Below are 24,678 nucleotides of genomic sequence, written 5' to 3'. Positions count from 1 at the left end.
GGAAAAAACAAACTGGAAGTAGGAAGAGGTTGGCTCAAAACTTTTAGATAGGGTATTTATTTGCTAAATCAGGTGTCTTATAGACAAATGACATTAAAGAGAGAAAAGAGATAATAGTAGGCTCTTTCACATTTGTTTCACCATGCTGCTATATTACAGGATTTACTGTGTAGTCACTGCAAAAAGTAATTGAGGTTTTCAGAGACAAAGTTTCACTTTTGAGGACTCCATGTGGAAATTTTAAGAAACTAAAAAACATAAAACTTTAAAAATGGACCACAGATTACATAAACACATCATCCTATATGTAATACAAATAAGCTAATTCTGATTGCCCATGAATTCCAGTGATTGTATTTCATTCTCCATAATGTTTTGTGCCAAAGGAAAAATATTAATTTTGGAAACATTATTTCAGATAATACTGGGACTACTTCAACCTTAATGGAAAATCATGTGTGTGTATGAATTTTCATTTGGATTTCTATGTTTCAAAATTCTACTTTTAATATATCAAAAAGTATTTTCTTTGGCTATACCATATAACTTTCTGGGAAATAAATTAATTCAAACAAAAAACCCAAACTACAACTTGGGAAATTCTATGGAATTAAGGATCACTGGAGATCAAATACTATTCTACTTTCATCATCATTAAGGAAATTTGGCCCATTCCCAAAGGGTGGTTTATATTTTTATATTCATTTCTCTCTAAAACATTAGAAGACTTCATATATGATATATATATCTCCCCCCTCCCCCCCAGAAACTATTTTCAATCCTGGAGATTGTGTTCTTTTGTCAAAAAGAGTTCACTTATTCCCACTAATGATTTAATTAGAACATATGGCAAAAATGTTTATAAAAATAAACTGTTGAATGAAATAGCCATTTTATGGTTATAGTTCAACTGATGGACAAAATCAATTATCTCCAATTCAAAAAAACAATGTCAATTAAAATTATAAGAGATGATATTCTTTGATGACTTAAATATATAACTCCATCTGAATTTATAATGGAGTAAGTTATTTCCAAGTACAACACTGACCATGCAAAGCATAGCCATGCAGAAAGTCACATGCTCAACATCCATTAACACAACTGGTAGGCTACTGGTAATTTCCCCCTCCCATTTACAGAATCACATAGTATCTGAACCAAAAAATCCTTGGTCATCAAGTCCAGATTATACTTGAATCAGAATGCCTCTTAACAACATACCAATCAAGTGGTCACCCACTTGTTACTTCTGAATATCTCTATTAGGGTATAAGTGTTTCCTTTTATCAAGCCTAAATTTTCCTTTTAGCAATTTGTACTCAACTAACTGCTCCTAGTTCTGCCTTCTAGGTTGAGGCAGTACATGTTTAACTCCTTTTCCATGATGACATCCCTTTAAATATGTGGAAAAGAGCTATTCTGTTTCTCCTAACTCTTCTCTTTTCCACAGAATAAGTAAACTGTGTTTAATAAATTTCCCCTGTTGAAACATGTAAGTAACTTCTTTTACTTTTGATCAAAAGGGTCATTCCTTTCAATTAAATGCTTGGACTAAGTTCAGAGAGAAGCTCCTTTGATTCTGACAACCCAAGAAGAAAATAATGCATGGGGGAAAAAATTCCTGCAACTAATTTCCTTCAGGGCAGGGTTTGAGAGAAAGACAGGTAACTAAATATAATGAAAGTGAAACAATGTGTTGGTTGCATTGAACACTTTGTTTTAGAGTCATTTAACAAACTATAAAATATGAAAACAAAGCAAAAATCAATCTAAGACTGTACAGTACCACGTGTGGATTAGGTGCAAAACACACATACTATTTTTCTATCTTAAAATAATTATCCTGATAATAGTAAAGATTTAGAACTATCTTCTGGGTATGTAAGATTCTTCTTAAGTAACATATCTAGCAAAACATCGTGTTTTGGAGTTCTACATTGTTTTTGCTTTCCAAATGAAGCAAAACAGAAATTATGAAATCCCTTTCCCTACTGTGAACTCTATATTTCTGCTGCTACTACAGAAAGAGGCAAAATATTAAGCTGCTAGTAAGAGCAAAAAGAAAGAAGACAAGGATCTAGGAATTAGGAGTAAGAGAATTAAGTCATTGCCTCTTTCTGTAAGTTATGGAAGGCACAGGTCTTTCTAATTTAGCACTTAGCCAGTTTCAAAAGGAGAGAAGTTCTATCACTTCTAACAGTCATTTTCATCTCTCCTAGAAAAATGTTGCCTTTTTCAATTATATTTTGACATCTGAACCATTTTTCAATTCTAACTCTGACAATTTTTCTGCTGGCCAACTTGATCACTTCATGCAAGGCATCTTTTTCATTTTACACAGTTACTTGCATGGTCTCTAAAAAATTGGAGCAAGAAGTATTTATTTTTGTTTATTTATTTTAATATGGTAGGTCATTATTTCAGTTTCTTAGTTATTAGACCAACTCAGGTGGTCTGTGATACCTGATATGACGATCTCAGGGACATCCAGAATGTTGCCAAATGAAGCAGTTTTACGATGGCCCCGTTTAGGCTTGGAACAGGCTGCAAAAACACACATATACAATACACATGCAACCACTACAAATAGTAACATATAGAATGATTAACTACAGAAACAGAATACTTTTTACTATAGTTATGTTGACACCATGCAAAACTACATGCAGAACTAACTTCATCCATGCTCACAAAAGAAAGCAGAGATTAAAATTAAAAGCAGAGACCACAACTACCAATTACAATACTTCAAACACATTAGTGTGAATTAAGCCAAGATAAAAACAGACAAAGACAGACAAAGATGGACAAAGCTGCATGGCAATGAGGAGGGAAATACCTAAAAATGTTGGGGGGGAAGGGGGTTGGAGTGGTGGTGTAAGATCAAAGTATGTAAGTTATTAATACTATGTTTCTTACACAAAATATGAATAAGTATATATGTATGTATGCATGTATAGAATGCTATTCTTTTTTTGAACATGCCTGTCAGTCCTATAGAGTAAAACTAAATATAACTGAAAACCCTTTATAAAAAAGACAAATTATTTCTAACCTTTCATAAAACTCTTATAACCCCACAAAACTGTTCTTAGTGGATCTTATGAAAACATATCTAACTAGATTTGTATACTTTCAAAAGCAAACTAAATTGCACTTCATCTCAAAGACAAAGTACTCTTGCCATGTCTTAAGTATATGTAAGCCCATCAATCCTTGATCAACAGGGTCAGTTTTGAATATTGAGCAGTTCACTTACTCACTCTCAAAAGTTATTCCAGATTAAAAGCCTCCCAGCATTATAGAAATACTATAAAATAAGAAATTTTTTTTTTTTCCTGTGATGCGTGTACAAATTTATGCCTGTTTTTTTTTCTTTTTTGATTATCTGGTCAATTTTCTATCATGACAAAAGGAAAACCATGTGTTTAGGGAGAATAAATCAAAGTAACTGAAAACTTGGCTAGGAAAAAGGTACAGATTTTAATTAACTCCATTATATTAAATAAGCATGTACCTTTTAAGTTCTGATGCTCTATCTTTGATGATGACATATTTTAAGAATGCGGAAAGACAAAACTGTATCAGTATAAATAAAACTATTTTCTTTAAGAATTCTATAAAAAAAACACTCAGTATTTCTCCAAATGAAAAATAATCACAGTTAACTCAATTATCCATGCTCATATGGGTAACAGCAGGCAGGGAGGACTATCTAATCTTGGGTTTCAGAATAAAGTTTTCTGCCAAACTTAAAACAAAATATTTTGTCATTCAGTAGGAAATAACCTACACAAATCACATCACTTACAATCTATTGGCAGAGATATAACAATCTTTGTTTGGCAAGAATTTAGGTTTCTTCCAATAATTTTTTTAGGTTAGATATGAGCTGAGTTATGCTTGATAAAGGCTTTGTTTGATATGAACAATGTTTTAAAGTAAATTACAGCATTTCCATTTTTTCCTATTAATTGAAGGAACATGTTTATCTTTAAATTAATTTTTAATATATTTTTTTTAACAACTGTTAACAAATATATCCTTAAAATGAACTGCTAAAAACTTAGAAAGTACATTGTCAATTCAACTTCTATTTTGTTTAGTTAAGACAAAAAGGAAAAAACCACAACACCAAGCAACCATCACCAGACACCCACTATGGAGAAAACACAAATCATTACTACAACAAATATGTAACAAATAAGTACATTTGAAAACTTATTCACATGATAAATACTTGCTATTAATCTCCACCTCAGATACCTGCATTTCCTTTTTTACCTGTGGAAGCAGCTATTCTTGCTTCTATTTCAGACATGTCAGCACTCATCCTCTTGCCCTCTGATGATGGTGGCAAGCTTTCCACACTGCTCCCTCGAGATGCTCCCAAGCTTAAACGCCCAGAATCGCTCTGTTAAAATTTTAGAACTGTTTGAATAACTGATGCTTTGAAAATTTATGGGCAATCTGGAGGGAGGAGAGTGCTAACTGGGGCCATTTCAAGATTATCTCCTCTAGAAAACCATGGAAGATTGGAAAATTTTAAGACACTGGAAATATTCATAAGTGCAGCCAGTATATTTCTGGGAGATAACTGTCCTCCATTTGTTAAATGACCTTTGCTAAAATTCCTTAAAGCACAAAAATAAAATTGTTGAAGTAAACTCAAGTGGATAACTTGTAATAAAGCAAAACAAATATTAATATCACTAAAAGCAGGTTTGCTCTTGATTCCTACATATGAGCAGGCCAAAGTATAAAACATGGCTTAAGATATATACTTATTATGTGGTAACAGGAGATTTTGTTGGCTCTTGACAAGAAAGATGTCATATAAGATGGAAAAGACAATGTTCATTATAAGGGAAAATAACAGAATGATGGAATGCAGTTTTAACGAAAAATTAATTTTACAACTTGGCCTTATGGAGGTTGATCTACCTGTTTAAATAACAAGAGGACAGAGAACTATATAAAATAATGGATACTGTACAAAACAACAAGGGCAGAAAACATAAAGAAAATAAAGCATTTCAAAAATTAATCAGTTCTATTTACATAGAAATGATTATGCTATTGACAACATGGAGATATAATTTTTCATTCAACAAACCTGTTGTTTAGCTTGATTTTTCAACAATTTTGATTCTAAACGCTTAATGGTATCATTTGTTGCTGGAATCTGTTCCATATTAGTGTCACTCTTGTTACTGGTATTTGTAGAAGTGATGTCCATAAATGAACCTATGAAGGCAAAAATGTTATAACAGCTTAATTTGAAATAATATATAATGTGAGGAATGATATGTAAATCTTATAGCAATATAATGACATTTTGATGGTATAATTTTTTTTTTTTGCCTGAGGCAGTTGGGTTTAAGTGACTTGCCCAGGGTCACACAGCTAGGAAATGTTAAGTGTCTGAGACTAGATTTGAACTTAGGTCCTCTTGACTTCAGGGCTGGTGCTCTATCCACTGTGCCACCTAGCTGCCCCAAGCTATAATTTTTTAACAGTAATAACAATATCAATACACTTACATATTGCTATCACTTGCTATTTATATCAAATATAAAATCCTTTGGCACTCAGAAGCCTTCACAACCTGCCTTCTCCCCCCAAACTTTTCTAGTCTTCTAATACTTTAACTCTTTTTAATGTGTCCCCAGGTACTGTATAATCCAATACACTGTGCTCCTTGCTTTTCCTTGAACCAGATACTCCATATTCCAACTCTGGACAGTTTCACTGGCTGTCCTAAGAATGCAATGCTCTTCCTCCCCATATTTGGCCTCCTGGATTTCCTGCCTTCCTTCAAGTTCCAGCTAAAATCCCCTCTTCTAAAGGAAACCTTTTTTGAGTCCCCTTAATTGTAGTGCCTTCTTTCTGTTGAGGCTTCCCCTCTTGTCTTCTTCCATAAACTGTAAATTTTTTAAGGGTTAGGCTTTTCTTTTTATCATTTGTATCCCTAACACTTAGCATAGTGGCTGGCACATAGATAATGTTTACTGTATTTTATTAGGAATGTTATATTCATGTGAATAAATATGAAGAACAAGATACAATAGGAGTGGGAAGGGGAAGTGTGGATAATGGTAGGAGACCTTTGGTTGTTATAGACTATCTAGAAAGAAACCTTGATCCTCTTCTTCTTTGACTCTGCTGTATCTGAGACAGTTGAACACCTTACTTTCTCCTCTCCTGGCTCCTATTTGTTTACTGTGTGGCAGCTTCTTCTCAGTTTGCTCTGCTTCAATCATCATCCAAGCTCAGTTTCCTATGTATACAATAAGGTTCTGGGCTCTTTTCTATCACATCCCTCAGTCATCTCATCATCTTTAATTAGTTATTTTTATTCAAATCACTCTCAAATCTACATTTGCAGCCCTCACCACAGTCCTGAGAAGTTGGACATTTCTATTTCAATGTGCCACAGACATTTTAAACTTACCAAATCTAAAAACAAACTCAGTTTCCTTATCTCTTTAAACCTAGTCCTTCTTGTTTCACTATTTCTATTGTGGGATAGCTTTCTAGTAACCCGAGTCACAACCTTGGTTCACACTCCTCAATTCTATGCTTAATCTTGCTCAATGTGGGCCAAGCCCTGCTGATTCTATCTCTACAACATCTCACAGGTCTGCTTTCCTTTTTTCAGTCATATGGTACCTACCTAGCCAGGATCTCATCAGTTATCTGCACTATTGCAATGACTGCCTAATTGGCTTCTCTGCTTTTGGTCTTCAACTTCTCATGTATCTTTTATAAAGATGCCTCCTCACCCCCAACAAACATTTTTAAAGTTCAAGTCTGACCTGACTCCAGCTGCTCCAGTATCTCTACATCTGGTTAGAATACAAATTCCTTAGCTCAGCATTTATAACTCTTCACAATCTGGTTCCATCCTTTGCTTTCAGACCAATTTCAGACCACTCCTCTTCTCACACTTCATATTCTTTCCAAATTGTCTTGCCTGTTGCTCTCTACACATAAAATTTCATTTTCTCTTTTCATGCTTTTATATCGGCTATGCCTGCTATCCTTAGAATGCTTTCCTTCCTTAGGTTTACTGGTATCTGTAAATCCTTTCAAGGTTCAATTCATGGGCCAGCTCTTCTATAGCTGAGTCCAGAAAGAAAGATTTCAAAAGGCAGATATGTGGAGGCAGTATATTTCAGGTTTTGCAGATTATGTATACAAAAGCAAGAAGATGGCAGGGGTAGGACAAGAGTCAGTCAGATTGGGAAAGACTCAACATAGCAGGCTATGAAAACTGGTTTATTTTATGTACAATTGTGAATGAAAATGCTTGAGTAGAGGAAGCTTTTATACATTCTAAAGTACTCTGAGTAAGGGAAACACTAGTACCATAAAATTATGTTGGCAATTAGACTTGACAAAAATGATACTCAGAAATTGGGGAAACACTTCAGGACTCTATTTTATTAGTCCAGGCAAGTGGATGTGAATGAGAGTAGTGAAAGGAAAGGGGGAAAAAAAATCTAAATTCATGTGACTTTAAGAAATTATAATGCTCTCCCTGAGTTTTGGGAACCTTGAACAAATGGTATCAGTAGCTAGGTATCTGAGCTAGGACAAAGATTCCCAAGGACACCACTAGATAAAGTTTTAGACCTGAGAAAAATTATTCCTTGCTATTATTTTGGAAGGCTCTCTTAATATACATGGGCTCTATATTGTCTTATTTTTCTCATAATACTGTAGTTGCTGTGTAAGTCCTCATAGTCATAATTGAAAAAAAAAGTATAAAGTCAACATTCCCAACAAAGAATGCTTTCTTAAGTTGTATTTTGAATTTATATTTGTAACTTCAAATTTCAGAAAGCAAAGTTCCCATATAAATTAAATTGAAAAAACAAAAATACACCTGAATTTTAAATTAAAATAATTTAAAACTAAATTTTGTGAGGCATGGTTTTTGTTAGGTTTACGATACTTATTTTTGATGATCACAAAATTTAGCTACCATCATCATTTATTATAAAACAAGATTTATGAAACATAATGAGAAATACTTCAGCTTTTCAACTACGTATTCATAGAAGTGAGTCAAATTTAATTTTCCTTCTTTATATACCCCCACAAAAAAGAAAGAAAAAGACAAAAGTCAAAACCAAAATGATATTCAACACATTTACAAATAATCCTGCAGGAATTCAGACTTATTAGCCATTCTTTATTGTTTATAATGCCTTTTTTGGTTTGGATACTGTAACATAGACTGATGCACCTGGAAACTAAAACTGCATTCGATCATATGAGATGAAAAATAAATGCAAATCTAGATGTCATTCTTTTGCTTATTGATGATAATTTTGTAGGTTTAGAGAAAATCAAGTTAATGCTATTTTAATTTCTCCACATACCTGTACTTGTGGCAGAGTTACTTTGTCCTTCATCTGAATACTGACAAGGATATTGTAATGGCTCATCTGCTCCTGGAAAGTACTGTATTAAAAAAAATGTAAATTACAATTTAACATGATTTGATATATAAGTCAAATCTGCTACAATTCATTCACTAAATAACCAATTATTAAACATCCACTATGTAGTGAGGACTTTGATTATTTCATTGTAGCAAACTCAATGCTTGATTCTCTCAAGACATAAAACTGGGTTAGAGCTGGAGCTTAGACATTTATCATTTTTTATATAAGTCTATATCTTAACATGGGTAATACCATAGTAAATACAGCTTCTCAATATTCAGTAATTAAAGGAACTGAAACATATTCTAAAAAAGAAAGATAAATACTTCTTTCGAGCCACAGATAAATAATCTTATAATCATAACATAAAAAGTATATTCATTATAAAATATTCTTAAATTAGATTCAAATGTTCTTTTTCTTTGAACTAAGTTGCCCATTCTCATCTAGCCCTGGGATCAACCATGGATCCATTGGTCCCAGTATTTCTCTCCATTTAATAAACTATTGAATTGGTCTCTTAAAAAAAAAAAAAAAAAAAGAACTAAGTTGTCCATTTTGGCACTAGTGTTTTCTGGTGTCCTGGAAATATTAAGAAAATCACAAGGCCTTCTGCATATTTGATCTTATTTTGCATCTGTCAACTGGTGATTATAAAAAAAAAGACTTATAAAAAATATACATTTAGATAGTGGTTTCAAAGTTGCAATATACCTTCTTCAACAACCTATGTAAACATGGTTAGTGCATGCTTTATTTTCCTCATTTTGCAAATGAGGAAAATGTAGCTCTAAGACGTTGGGTACTGTCATGGATATAGAATTATGAAGTACAGAAGAGGGAGAGTTCAAACCAAAGTTTTCTGACTTAAAGTCTATCATTTTAGCCACTGCATTATGATACTGATGTCTTTTAAAAGTATGAATTTTTCTTTCCTGAGGCAATCTGGGTTAAATGATTTGCCCAGGGTCACACAGACAGCTAGGAAGTGTTAAGTGTCTGAGACCAAATTTGAATTCAGGTCTTCCTGACTTCAGGGCTGGTGCTCCATCCACTGTATCACCTAGCTGCCGCCAAGAGTATGAGTTTTTGTGACACAGAAGTGAGTTTGATGAAAGGAATTAAGGCTTCTTTCAACTCTGAAGTATACTAATGCTGTTCTAAGTCTGACTGAAGAAATTTTAGGTGAATAATTTCACTATCATTTAGAAAATGTTCAACATATTCAAAAGTTTAAAAAAAAAAAATCTTCAAAAATCCCACCCAAAACCATAGAGGAACTGCCTAGTAAATGTAATTTTAAAATGAAAGTACTTAAATACAAAGAAATTTTTGTCAACAATATAAATCTCCTTTTCTTGTATGTACAGGACTAATTGCTCATAATAAAATACTAAAAATAATTAGTCAAGTACATATTAGAATCATAGAAAATTAGAATTAGAAAGGCCTCAGACCTTTTAAAAGAAATTAAAACCTAGAAATTGACTTGCTTAACATCAAATAGTTCCTTAGTGACAAAGCCAGAAACAGCTCTTGGGCCTCCTGATTCTTGATCAAATGAGCATTAACTTACAACTCCCTTAAAAAAAAAAAATAATTATAATTTCATGTAAATGAAACTTTCCCAAATCTCAAAACCCAACTCCCCCTCAAAAGAAGAGTTATACCCGCATCAAGTGAGTCATTATTTTCACAATTTCCTCCATGGAAGGTCTTTGTGAAGGATCCTTTGACCAACACCTAGTCATTAAGCTTTCAATAGGCTTGGGCAAATTTTTGATCAGTGGGGGTCGAGTACCTAAAATTAGAGACAAAATATAAACATTTAGTGTATTTACACTAATGACTTTGTAGGTACAAGCAACTCCCAAGTTACTAAGAATTTGTCCTCCAAAAATTTATAAATTGGTTCCAACTCTGAAATTTTTAAAGTAATGTTTTAAATGGTTGTTTGCTTCATGGTTACGTTGGGGGTGGGGTGGGGGTGGAGAAGGACATTTGTATCTGTTGAATAATTTTATATTTCAAATAATTAATCATTATGTGTGACCATTTTATGGGAAAGTATATTTGAAATTCCAATTCAGCATGCTGGGTACCATTATTCTCTTCAATGGTATAGCTTGAGACAGAGTGGCTAGTAGGAAGGGATAGATTATAAGGATAGAGAGTGAGAGGGGGGAAGAATGGCCCAAATGGGTAGAGATAAGGGTTTTTTTCATTCAGCTTCAATTTGGTTCCCTCTTTATCTCCTTTTGTTCTAAGAGTGAAAGGATCAGATCAAGCTACTTCCCATTCTCTTATCACTATCTATAGTTTCCAGTGAGGATTTCTCTCCTTCCTTTTTGCTTACTAGAGAATAAACTATAGTCACATAAGCATTCTCAATTTGGGCAGTTATCTAGAGTACAAAGGGAGTGATAGGAAAGGAGTTGTTGCCCTCTTGTGCCATATTTACCTTTTCTTTTCTCCCCCACTTGGCCTGTCTTATTTCACAGCCAAACTAGAATCAGGTTATGCTGAAATTTCATGTGAGAAATGAAATGTAAGTCTTATTGATGGAGGCTAAAGGAGGAAACTCTGGAGTCAAAGCACCTTCCTCTGATGCTTGCTACTATACTCATGTAACCTCAGGCAAGTCACTGATTCTCTTTGGGCTTCGGTTTTCTCATCTGTGAAAAATGAGACAAAGTCTCTTCCAGCTCTGGATTTGAGACGGGGGTGGAAATGGAGGGGGATGAGACTCTGGCAGTGATGGGGAAGTAGTAGTCAGAAAAGAAGGGTAATAGAATTTGATCTTGACCTGCTACCACCAATTGTACACCAAAAATTCTGCTCTGGGAAAAGATGAGAAACAGGGATAGAATTGCTGCTTGAGAGGTAAAAAACAAAACAAAACAATTCATGTTGCTAGCTGGAGAGTAGAAATTCCAATTAAGTGAGTGTGAGGAAATAAAAAGAATCCCCAAGGTTGTCAACTAGCATCTGTGGTAGATGTCATTTAGTACAGGTAGGTAGGGATCCTTCATTTATTTCAGAAATAATATTTTCTTTTGAACATTATTTTACCAAACTTATTAAAAACCTACAGACAAGAATATTCTCCAACTTCTTGATACTAAAAATAATTATGTATTAGAAAAATTTTGTTCCTAAAGGATTTATTCTTTTAAAAACAATTTTTATTGCTATCTCTTGTTTTCACATTGTCTAAACTCCCTGTATTCCCCTCCCAACTCACTCTGAGAGAAAAGGCATATAACAAAAATATTTTTTAAAAGGAAAAAACAGAAAAGAGAAAAAACAATCAGCAATTCTGATCAATACATTAAAAAAGAATTCAGAAAAATCACTATATGGACCTTGTACCTCTAAAAAGGAGCCAAGAAGAAGCTATCTCTTTTTGTGGCTATGTTTATTCTTTGTAATTTTGAAAAATCTTCAATTGTTTTCTGACTTTTTTTTCCATTTATGTTGTACTCTTTATGTACACTGTCTTCTTATCTCTACTTATTTCATGCTGTATCAGCTTCATTTAAGGATCCTCTGCCACATTTGTTGTTTCTTAAAACATGGCAATCTTCTATTAAATTCATATACTACGTTTTGTTTTTTCATTTCCCAACTGATGGGTGTCTATTTTTGTTTCCAGTTTTTTGATGTTTCAAAAAAATGATATTATAAATATGTTCCAATATGTAGAAACTTAAAAAAACACTAATGACCTCCTTGAAGTATATGCCTAGTAGTGTTACATCTGGGTCAATGAATACATACATTTTAGTCACTTTACTTTCATAATTCTAAACTGCTTTCTAAAATGGTTGCAATAATTCATAGTTCCACCAATTAGTCTGTTTATCTTCTTTCCATTCCAACATTGACTATTCTGCTCTTTTGCCAGCTTTGTCACATTCCTACATGTGTAAATTGAAAGTCCAGAGATGTTCTGATTCCCATTTCTCTTATTAGTTATTTGGAGGAATCTTTTAAATGACTTAACAGTATCCAATTCTTTTGAGAAATGTATGTTCAGACTCCCAAGGAATCTGTTAAAAAGAGTTAACTACTTTGTAACAAATATTGAAAACTCTTATGAGGGAATTCAAAGTACATTAATATATTTTAGAACATAGAATTATAAATATTAATACATGAATTTACTTTTCTTCCCTTCCACTCACCATTATGAACAGCCCACATTATGCGAAAAGCTGGACCACCAATCTCATCAAAAGGTTTCCGGCGGGTTATCACTTCCCAAAGGATAATACCCCAACTGAAGACATCACATTTTTCACTGTAATTGCTACCTGAAAAAAAATTAGCATAATCTGATGTCTTTTCTCCATAACATTTAAATGACTGCTTTTAAAAAAGTTTTAATGTACTACAGACTCTGCAACTTAATTATGTGGAGATTGCGAAACAATTCTTTGTCGGGGTTCCATTAATTTTTTCAGGTTGCTAAGGTGATTCTTCTTTTAAATGTATTAAATATAATTAAAGCATTTTGTACTCAAATTAAATGGGGAAATGCTGTTTTAGGTTCATCACTGAAATAAAATTAATCTAGTTATAGTTACTTCTTAATGGATTAATGTTTATAGAAAAAAAAGTCTTCATTGCAATTTATTTCATTTAAAATAGTACTATCTATACAACAAAAATACAGTGTAGGATTTATGAAATGCCTGAAATACATAAAACTGGTCATTATCGTCAGGAATCTATAGCAAATGGAAATGTAATAGAAAATTAAAAGCCATATAAGCATGCCTTTGAACTCAGTTCAAAATTGCCATTTGTAGTTTTTTAAAATACACTTCTGTCCCACTACTCTGAATTTTTTTCTAAAGCACACTCACTTAAATTTTTAGAACTAATATCAATTTATTAGGTACACATTTGAATGTATGGAGAAAATGTAAATTATACAAATTTTGTTTTTGGAAAATTAAAATCTAAAGATGGTATTTAAATTTGAGAATTATATGTACTTTATTGTCAAGAACACATAAATGACTTATGACCTTAAAAAGCAACAATTTTCTTTTATATAACATAAGAATTAGGTCATCACAAACTGGAGTCATTTTTACCTTCAAAAACTTCAGGTGCCATCCAAGCAGCACTACCCTTGTTGTTGGTCATGTGTGTTTGAATGTCACAGGCAGTACCAAAATCACAGATTTTTAGAACTGTTCCCCCAGCAACCAGGAGCAAGCTATTAAAACAACAACTATTGTAAGACCAGGAATGTGACTCTAAATAAACGTCTTTGGTATAACAAAAATCCATACAATTCAACTTCTAAAAGTTTTGTAATTAAACAATTTTATTCTCTATGTTATTGGAACTTGATTAAAAGACAATATAAGAGGAACAAAAATTAACTTATGTCCATATTATCTCTATCAGTAGAATTCCCAGACCCACATTTTCTGTAAACCATTCTCTTCGTTGCACCTTTGTCACCATGTGTATCTATCTAGTGAAAAAAAAAATTGTTTTAATAGTTCTAGCAAATAAAGGAGGTAATAAACTAAAAGGAAAGCGGAGGGAAGATGATCAATGGCATCATTTATCTACCTCTTTCTTCTATGCAAGCTATTCTTTCTCATTTTCAAGGTCTCAACAGGAAAGACTGAGTTTAGTCAAAAATTAGAAAAAACATGATATTCACCTAATTTTTAGTTATTCTTATGAATTATGACACTAATGAAAATTTAAGTATTTTAAAACAATAAAAACATTCAAATGCAAAGTGCTTCTTTTTGCATGCAATTATAGACTAGAAGTAAACTGTATAGTTATAAAATAAATCACCATTCCATCATTATTAGCCAAAGGATTTGACAAACATGGATGATACTCTACATCTGAGGTACAATACCTCTTTATCCAAATAACATGAACATTTTTATACTATTTTTCTTATAACCACTTAAGTTTTTTCCAAATTTTAAGTATAGATCAATGTAAATTAATATTAACAGTAACCAAGGAGGCAAAAACTTGATGTCCATGAAATCAAAGTAAAGTATCTATGTTACTAATTATTCCTTATGAAAAGCTGAGCCCACAGATTAAATCTGAACAGCTTTCTACCATGCTGAAAGCCAGTGATATTTTCTATCTAGTTCCCATACATCAAAGGAAATAAGCAATTATTTGATTTATTTAGAATTAGTAAAAGGAATCTCCTTTTGAATAAATTACATGTCAAAGTTAAAATGACCACAACAAAACATTCCCATTTTACAAAAGACGATAGAAAGAAAAAAACCTCTAAACAAACTATAGTGAAAAAGATCAAATGAAATATCACCTGAGTAACTTTCTCACCATTACACCCTAGGCTTCATATCTGTTACACTGCCAGAACTATTTATTATCAAACAACATTTCCTCATCTAGAAATAATTTTCTGATAATGCTGCCAATTAAAAGAAAAATGTATCAGTAGTAAAAAAATTGCACAGCAGTTTAGACTTTAACAAGAACATATCAGGACACTTCCAATTTTAATTAATTTGTCAAATGAAATAATGTACCTTAATTCAGAAGTAAAGCTGAAACACATTAAAACATGGTTTTTATAAGATCGACAAACAAGACCTTTATTATGATCATATAGACAAGAATTCATGAAGTGAAAAGACTATTATACTGGGATACATTTAGAAAGATCTATGAAAATTTGCAGAAAAGTCAAGACACACACCCAAAGATATGATAAAGGAATAGGTAGAAACATATTAACAACAATTGCTCACAAGACAAAGATATGCAATTGAAGAGCTAAAATGTGGAATGGTTTGAAGAGATAATCTAGTCTAGAGGCATCATAATTGGGGCAGGGCCACACATGGGTCCCCAATACTCTTGTATATTGCTCTAACTAGATGAAAATAAAACTGGAAAATGTTTAACAAAATAAACACTGATAATATTAATTTGCGCCTAAGTCAATGAGACCCACAGAGATACTATTTCTATGTTAAATTAACACTAATAATCTAGTCCGCCTCATTTTATAAATGAGAAAAGTACACACAAAATTCATTTGCATGTGAACATGTATAGCTGGCTTCTTGGTGTACATAAATGTATATTTAGCACAGTATATAGCTAAGCTGAAAAGTAAAATGACTTGCCTAAGGTCACATAACTATTAAGGAGCAATCTAACTCTGCTGCCAGGAATAAATCTGTCTCCCTTCAATTATTCCCCATGGAACCCCTAGATTTCTGGAAGGTTCCGCTCAAGGGTCACTTATATGAATCATATTCCAATTCTGGGGTTTTAATGTTTACTTCCTATCTCAAATTACTTATATCCAATCATTTTTTGTTGTTTATGTTGTTTCTTCCCCCAAAAATATGTTTTCTGAGGGCAAGGACTGTTTTTGTTTTACATCCCCAGCGACTAGTATGATATGGGTCCTTAAATGAATATGTACACAGACTAAAAAGTCCTTATACTGATAATACGAAGAGCCAGAAACAACAACAATAATATTATTTAATAATTCTAGCAAATAAAGGAGGTAATAAATTAAAAGGAAAGCTGAGGGAAGATGGTCAATGGCATCATTTATCTACCTCTTCCTTCTATGCAAGCTATTCTTTCTCATTTTTGAGGTCTTATCAACAGGAAAGACTGAATCTAGTCAAATACACAATAATATTTGTGCAATAATAGCACCACTACTACCACAACCCAGAACTGAGAGAAGAAACCGATACATGGTACCGTACATGCTTTGGAGCTAGGACATTTAAAGAAAAGCTCCCAAATGCTCAATTCTCCAAAAGTCCATCTATGTATGATATACTAATTTGAAGAGTGGTTGGAGAATTCATGTCATGGGGCAAAGTGGTGAAATAGATGGTTGAACTGAAGTCACCTAGGCCATACAGATGGAAAGGCCCCATTTTTTGACAGGCTTTTGTGAACAAGAAGAAAGAGAATTCAGTCTAGGCCTGAGTAGAAGCAGGCAACTTAGCAAAAATGATTCCCCTGCCAAGGTAACTATTCAAGAAGACCCTAAATAGAAGAAGAATCTTTAGACTAGTCAAGAGAATAACAATTAGGAAAACTTAGGAAAAATATTTTAATACTTTAAATATGTGACTACAAAAAGCTAAGTAAAGTTAGCACATACTTGTGACATCTCCAAATTCCCTTATCTTACAGAAAAATGCCAATGCATATTTGACCTGCGTGGGATTATACTGTCAAGGCTATAAAAGTTATAAAGACAAATTCAAAGAAAAATAAGCTTAATGAAGATTCCCATCCCATAAAAAAAAAAAAAAAAATCTCTTAAGACATAATACTTCTGAAATAAAATACCTAAAATTCTGAAGTCTTTCACTAATTTCCAAGGTGTAAATGAAAATACAGTATAATTCTTACCTACATCTACTAGGAATTGAATCTATTCCTTTAAATGAAGTAAATCTAAAAGCTAATATAATATCTTCTAGACGTAAAATTATATCCAGTGAGGCTAGAGTTTACTATTTTTGGAGGTCAATGGAATAAATAATAACAATTATGATCATAACAGCTGACATTAACATTACAATAAGGTTTATTAAAAGTCTTAAGTTGCAGAGCAGGTTCTGAACTGTACTGGTATCAATCGAACAATAAAAATTTATCAAGTGTTCACTGTGTGTCTAACACTATGCTAAGCTATTATTCTTCAGTTGTTTCAATTATATCTGACTGTGGCCTCATTTGAGGTTTTCTTGACAAGCACTGTGGAGCAGTTTGTAATTTTCTTCTCCAGCTTATTTTATAGATAAGAAACTAAGGCAAACAAGGTTAAGTGACTTTTCCAGGGTCACAGAGCCAGTAAGTATCTGAGGTTGGATTTGAATGCAGGTCTTCCTGACTCCAGGCCCAGTACTGTATCCACTACACCATCTAGCTGCCTAGCACTAGGGACACAAATACAAGAATCAAAACCTTTGCCTTCAAGAAGCTTATATTCCATTGAGAAAGATAATATGAGCAGATAAGAATATATACATAATATATACCAAATGAATCCAAAGTGATTTTGGGAAGGAGTACACTTGCATCTTTGTGGGAGTGGGGTAGGAGAGGGAGTTGGGAACAGATTATCTGGAAAGGCTTCAAGAAGGTGAAACTTGGGCGGGTCTTGAAGGAAGTCACTGATTCTAAGAGGCAGAGGTAAGGGGAGAGACTATTCCAGACATGAAGACAGACAGTCCAAAGGTACAGAAACAAGAATTAAGAGTGTAGTAGGAGAGCAATACACATACTGGTAAACAGGGTACATGGTAAGCAATGTACAAGAAGACTAGAAACATTGTAAGGGGCCAGATAATAAAGAACCTCATATGCCAAAAAAATAAGTGTATATATGATCCTAGAGATAATAAGAATCATGGGAGTTTATTGAGTAGAGTGGTCACAGGATCAGAATGTGCTCTGTCAAGCCTGTCCTAACCACAGAATTAGGACAAATTGGGGGGTGGGGATGGAGGGAAGGAGGAAGAAAGTTTACTAAGTACTTGTCTCCCACTAACTTTGTTAGACAGATGATACAAATATTACTATCCACTTTGTGTTTTAGGATATTGAGCTCCAGTGACGTGCTCACTATAATTTCAGAATGGGTTCTTAATACAATTCTGTTGTACCCACTATATTATATTCCTTTATCGGATAAAAAGGTCATGATAAATGACATTTTAAAACAAAAGCTTATATTATAATCAACCTGCTTATAAAAGATCACAAAATGGGAACCTACTTGGGTGGTTTCAAGTCCCTGTGAATTAGTGCTTTTGGTTGCATACTGTGAAGATAAGCCACTCCCTGGGAACACTGTAAACACCAGCTCATTGCGTGGGCAGCAGTATAGTATGGCAAGGGCTCGGCACCATGTAGCACTAAAAAAAAAAAAGAAAAGAAAAAGAAAAAAAGGCAAAAACTAAAAAATAACTTCATCGTGTATTTTCATATATATGGAGTTAATCACTGCTGCTGTTGATTAGCAGCACACAACAATTTTTCTTCTCATTAAAAAGGAATATTTTAAAATGTCTCATTTTAAACAGATAATTTATATATAAATTATTTTATCATATAATAATGCTCATATTAAATACAATTCATTTAAATGAAATTATGAAATTACCATATTCCCTTTCTATACATTTATTATACATAGATACACAACAAAAACACACCAATATTTTACAGAGAAAGATTAAAAAAAAAAAAACAAACAAAAAAAAAAACACCTTGAGACTAATATAGTTGTACCTCAAATTCTAGGACAAAAGAGAAGCAAACACTAATAGAGTAAGAGTTCTTATGGTTAGAACATTCTGTGGAATAACTTGGTTTCCAGTTTAAAAAAAAAAAAAAGGCAGAAAAATTAATACCAGAGTTATTGGTAAGACAGGTATAGATGTGAAATGAAAAGGCTCAAATTTAAGAGGGCATTAAAAGGATAAATAAAAGGCTAAACCATAAAGCTGAACATCCTGAAACAGTTAAAAAACTAGGAGTATTGCTTTTTTTCCCCGTGTTCTCAAAATAATAAAATTTGCTTTCCAAATTATGAGGAATCCTAAGCAAAGGGGAAAAAAAAAAATTGATAAATTTCTTGATTAGAATTATTTCATTATCACTTTTTCTTTTTTATATGACTTAGAATTTACTTGTATTTTTTAAATGAAAAAATCCTATTGTTTTTAGAAATTACCACCTTTAATATCCTGATGATAATAGTATTGAATAGCAGTCAAAGTACTTTATATGTAAATAATTTAGAACCATAAATAAAAGTATTTTTCTCATTTTGTATAGGAACTTATTGCTTAAAGAATGTATTTCTTGCTTTAATGATAACTCACCATTGTATAAAGAGCCTCCTTCAGCATATTCCATTACAAGGCATACCTAAAGGGGAAAAACCATGTATATTAGGATAGAAACATAGAAAGAATTCCCAAAGTTACATATTTAAGAGACATATATATTTATTCTGACGCATCTCACAGATAAAGAAACAAGTATACAGAATGGCTTAATTAACTTGCCTAAGGTCTTTGTTAGTTTATGGCAGAATTAAAAGTTTAAACCTAGGTCTCCTGAGGTTATCAAAAACATCAGAACATAAAAGGGAAAGCCACAATCAGAATCATCTGAATTGTACTGGGTCCACATAGAGAACTTTAGGAATAGCTAACTTCTGAAAAAAACATAAACTCAATTTGAACAGGTATCATTTCATTGTTTGTTTTTGCATTTACAATACTTAGGTACACAGGAGGGGCTTAATAAATATGTGGTGGTTGAAATTACTCTAAAGTTAATTTAAAATGGTGAAGAAAAACAGAAACAAATTATTCATTTTTAAATAATTTCAAATGTTATTTAAATTTATTTTAAAATAAATTTTAAAATATTATATATATATTATTTTTATATAAATTTTAAACATTATTTTTAAATGGGAAATTCAACTCAATGCAAAAATCATTTTTAAGTGCTAGATTCCAGGAATTATTCTACATGCTGAGGATAACATCAGCAAAAACTAAACATTGTCTACCCTTAAGAAGCTATCTTATTGGTCCGGATAAGGGCAAGTAGAATTAATAAGCCTGAAGAAACAGTAAACTAAAAAAGTATGAAGAAAATCCAATGATGAAAAATTCTTAAGGCAGTAGGAAAAAAAAAGTCCTAATTTTATAGGGGAGAGATGACATATGCTTACCACATTCATGGCTGATGAAAGGACAAGGTGAAATGTGTCTTACAGAATGAAATTGTTTTAAGTAAACTATTGATTTATTTTAAAGTTTGAAAATAACAACTGTATTTCAAATTGAGTTTATACACACACACACACACACACACACACACACACACACACACACGTATACAGATTCAGTTTCTAACTTGTCAACACAGGATCTACATTTTTCCAAATATTAGATGGAAATGATTTAATTTTTAAGCACAAACTATCAAATATTACAATATTTAGGGGAAAAAATTTTTTTTAAAAGAAATGCAACCATAAGGATCAACATTGATTTTAAGGGAAATATAATAAAATCAATTCCCTCTTTTGGGAGAGAAGTAGGAGACCAAGGCAGAATGTTGTAAACATAGTCAGAAATGATAAAAGTTATCACTTGGTTGTTTCTCATTGTTATAAAAGTATTTGATACTGGAGAATAGAGAGAAATGGAAGAAGAGATCATCAGAAATGACAGTTTTACAAAAATAAAAGAAATCAAAAAATCTATTAAAATACAGTGAGAAAATTTCCAATAAGCATATGCATTAGAAAATAGAGGTTAAATTAAAATAGTTCTGTAAACTTCAAACCCCAACATAACTTGTATGTCACTGTTTACAGATAACATATCTACTTAGAAAGTTACAAACTTACTGGATTTAAACAGGCTCCATATAACTTCACAATATTTGGATGGTTTACACGTGATAACTGCCGAAGCTGGAACAAATTAAGTAACCCTTTAAAAAAGTATTAATCTTTAATACAGTTTAAAATTATAGCTTAAATAAAGTACAAACTACAATAAGCTATCAAAATACTGATACTTTCAAAGGCAGAAGTCAATTATTCATTATTAAGTTAAAAAAGTGATAAATATAAAATCTACTATACAACTACCTTTTCAATATGGTAACAACATATGAAACTCCCTACAAACTCATTTAGAAAGCAAAAACAAATTTCATACATGTAATATCTTTTCACAGTTACTAAATTCTAGGGACTCCTTCATGACTCAGTAAGAGTAGAGTTCAATATTATTTTCTCTCTGAACTGAGAAATTTAAAATTTTCACTCTCCAAAGAATATACTTTGAATTTAAAGGAAAAAAATTACTAGTAGTTTATGAAAACTAACATTTCTCAGTTCATTAAGATAAATGGGAGAAAAAGTAATTTCTAACTGCTTATATAACAAAGCAATACTATTAACCTTGAGACAGCTAAATAGTTTGGGCAATGTGGTTAATCTGTTATATTCAAGAAAATAAATAAGGAAAATCATCTATAATGTCATTTCCAACATTTTAACCAGGTAGGGCTCTGATGTGATTCAAATAGCCAAAGGAATTCCTTGTAAAAATAAATAAATATATATATATATATGTAAAATAGCCATTTATTGACACAATTAAAGTAGTTACCACCCATATGATAAAGAACTATAATAAGTAGATTATATTTTCAAGACAACAAACTGGGTCACTTACTTCTACAATAAAGGCTTTTCTCTCAGATTCACTTTCTATTTGTTTAATCGCCACATCTTTTGCTCTCCACTTAGCTTTGCATACCACTCCAAACGCTCCTCTTCCAACAACCTATGATTCAAAAATGTTATAATCAGGTACAAAACAAGATTCAAAAAATTTATCTATGTCAATATGAAGTCAGTGGTTGAAAAATGATTTAGAGATAATTTGCATTTGAATGTATAGGCCTGAAGCAAACTTTAAAAAAAAAAAAAAAAAAAAAGATGAGTAGGCATAGAATCAAATGGAGATGTAGTCTGTCTTCAAGAACCTTACAATTGGAACAAACATGCTATGAGAGCACTTACAGAATAAGAATGAGAAAATGGTAAGAGAAACTAGATTGGACGAGATTGAGAAATGATATTGAGAGGGGAAAAATTGAAAAGGAAACATTTTGTTGGTAAATACAATCAATAAAAATACTAGAAGCTTAAAATGGTTACTTTTAAAAATTAAGTTTTTTTGAATAAATCATTCAATTATTAGAATTGGAAAGGATCTGCTTGGTTATATGGCTCAATCTTCCACCTGATGAAAAAATCTCTTCTATAATATCCCTGATGGTAGCTCTATTTTTGAACATTTATAGTAAAAGGTACTTTCCCTAGTTTTTTAATTGGTCATTTCAATGAGGAGATTGAGAAAAACTTGTTAAAAGGTTAAAAAAAAAAGTTTTTCCATACAGTGAACTGAAATTTGCTTCTCTGTAATTACTATACAAAGGCACTGGGCCTTGTCCTCTGGAACAAGAAATAGTCTACTGCTCCTTCCATATGACAGCTCTTTAAATATTTGAAAACAGTTACCATTTCTTCTACAATGACTCCAAACAGGGACTTATTGCTAACAGTAACCCAGTCTTGAAAGCAGAGAGGTATCATTTATAAGGTATATCAAAAAAGGGAAAATAGCCAATGAATAGTTATAGTTTGCTGATGACAAAAAAAAGCACGCGGTTAGGCAAAACAAAGCATATTATAAAAGCTCTGTTTCAACAAGAAATTTTTCATGAACATGTTTAGATCACAGTTTCTTGACAAATGTTCCAGGAATGTTTAAAAGGCCTTTGATTATTAACTTCAATGGAAGCCTATGAAAAAGGAATATATATCTAATGGAAGAGAAACTTTTCATAGATGGTCATATCTTTTTACCTGTGTAGATTTGGTGCTGAGTTAATTCTATCTCTTCAATAAATCCATAATTGCCTAAGGTTCTAGCTTAACAATGCACAGAGGAAAAACTGATCGGATGAAATGAGTTAAGTACATTAGTACATATATCTAGGGAAGACACTGAAGACATATAATGGGCTGAGCCAAGAACTGAAAAGCAGGAAAAAGGTATAGTGAATTTCATTTGGGAAAGTGGACAGTGCTTTTAACAATCCTAATTTGCTTCCTGACACAAAATCGCATAAATGTTCTTCCAATAATGTGACAGAGTTTCAAATCTTGGAACACTAAAGCTTCTGAAGAGTCAAAGTTTAGGAGGACACAAAGGCCAATGGAAAATGTATAGTAGGTACAAATGGACTACATTATATTTCTAATGATGAAGTAACATAAAGGAAAACATCAGGAAAATGTATAATCAGAAAAGGAGGTAGAATAGTCATTGTGAGAGAGGGAGAACAGATGGACAGCTAGAATATTCCATTGGTAACCAAAAAGTATAAAATGAACTGGGGGAAAGGCCCTCTAGCATGGTAAGTGAACTGTTGCTCTATGAATGATATTTCTGAAAGAAAATGAAGAATTAGAACTGAAAACTAAAACACAAACAAAATCACTTTTTAAATACAAAATTGTATTTGCATGAGTTGATGGCAGTTTCCCTGATGAGCTGTCAATGTATATAGTCATTTCTGTATCTGCATAATACTTTGCATTGGGCAAAAGCTTCATAAGTATTTGCTAAACTGATCAGACAGATCTGAATCTGTGAAAATATGATAATTTATTAATCTTTGGTATTCTTCTTATTTATTTTCTCTCCCTTTTCATGTTATACAGGTTGCCTTTTACTCTCTAATCCTGATTTCCTCATAAAATATGTAAAGGAACTAACATATTTATATGTTGAAAAACTGAGGTGTAGTTCAGTCAAAAAGGATTAAACAACTAAGTTAGATAATAAAAGACTGTCTCAGTTAAAGAAAGACTTATGAATTTCGAGGACAGAGTATATTAGGGAAAACTTTTGAAATCACTATAGGTGGCTCTGAAGTTAACCTAGTTCAGTCCTTTAAATGATCATGTGTATTTCTATTCCTCCTGGGAAGGCAAATAGAACTGCGATAGGCTATTGTGTTACTACCAGAGACTTATTTCTGAAAATTGCTCACATCTCTGAACCTTCCTGGCAGGCCTTTTTTCTTTAAATCATCCTCCAAATCTTTCTTTTACTTTCACATCACAGATTAAGGCCTTTGCCTTTGCCAAAAGACTCCTACATATATATTATGTTTTCTGGAACTTCTGGTATCACTTTTTTTTTAGAATTTACTGATATGTCTTACAGTAATATATCTTTTCTAATATCATACTTCTCAATTTATGGATGTTTCTGGTCCAAGTCTGTGATATAGAAATTCCCTCCAAGAAGGCAAACTAGTAACTCATTTGTAATTTATAATCTTAGAGATAGACAAAAAGAAATTAAGTACATTTCCAATGGAGCAGTAATGAACTGAACCAGCTATGCCCAGAGAAAGAACTCTGGGAGATGACTAAAAACCATTACATTGAATTCCCAATCCCTATATTTATGCCCACCTGCATTTTTGATTTCCTTCACAAGCTAATTGTACAATATTTCAGAGTCTGATTCTTTTTGTACAGCAAAATAACGTTTTGGTCATGTATACTTATTGT

At 32.3% G+C, this 24,678-nt stretch overlaps 1 protein-coding gene across 3 annotated transcripts in view; it reads right to left on the bottom strand.

The window, feature by feature from the left end:
• MAP3K7 (mitogen-activated protein kinase kinase kinase 7) overlaps positions 1-24,678 on the bottom strand; it is a 77,281-nt gene that overhangs the window by 31,055 nt on the left and 21,548 nt on the right. For 2 of the 3 annotated variants that reach the window (XM_023503113.2, XM_012549218.3), the window contains exons 2-11: positions 21,758-21,868; positions 20,920-20,985; positions 19,370-19,415; positions 18,259-18,397; positions 13,565-13,689; positions 12,647-12,775; positions 10,130-10,260; positions 8,394-8,475; positions 5,120-5,250; positions 4,288-4,417 (exon numbers count right to left, since the gene is read on the bottom strand). In XM_023503113.2, coding sequence (XP_023358881.1) covers positions 4,288-4,417; positions 5,120-5,250; positions 8,394-8,475; positions 10,130-10,260; positions 12,647-12,775; positions 13,565-13,689; positions 18,259-18,397; positions 19,370-19,415; positions 20,920-20,985; positions 21,758-21,868 — 1,090 coding nt within the window. Of the gene's footprint in view, positions 1-2,466; positions 2,548-4,287; positions 4,418-5,119; positions 5,251-8,393; positions 8,476-10,129; positions 10,261-12,646; positions 12,776-13,564; positions 13,690-18,258; positions 18,398-19,369; positions 19,416-20,919; positions 20,986-21,757; positions 21,869-24,678 lie in introns of all 3 variants that reach the window. The other variant, XM_012549217.3, reaches the window with a different exon arrangement.

Source organism: Sarcophilus harrisii, chromosome 4 (genome assembly GCF_902635505.1).
Source record: "Sarcophilus harrisii chromosome 4, mSarHar1.11, whole genome shotgun sequence".
NCBI classification, from domain to species: domain Eukaryota; kingdom Metazoa; phylum Chordata; class Mammalia; order Dasyuromorphia; family Dasyuridae; genus Sarcophilus; species Sarcophilus harrisii.
This window is presented reverse-complemented; position numbering and strand designations above follow the sequence as displayed.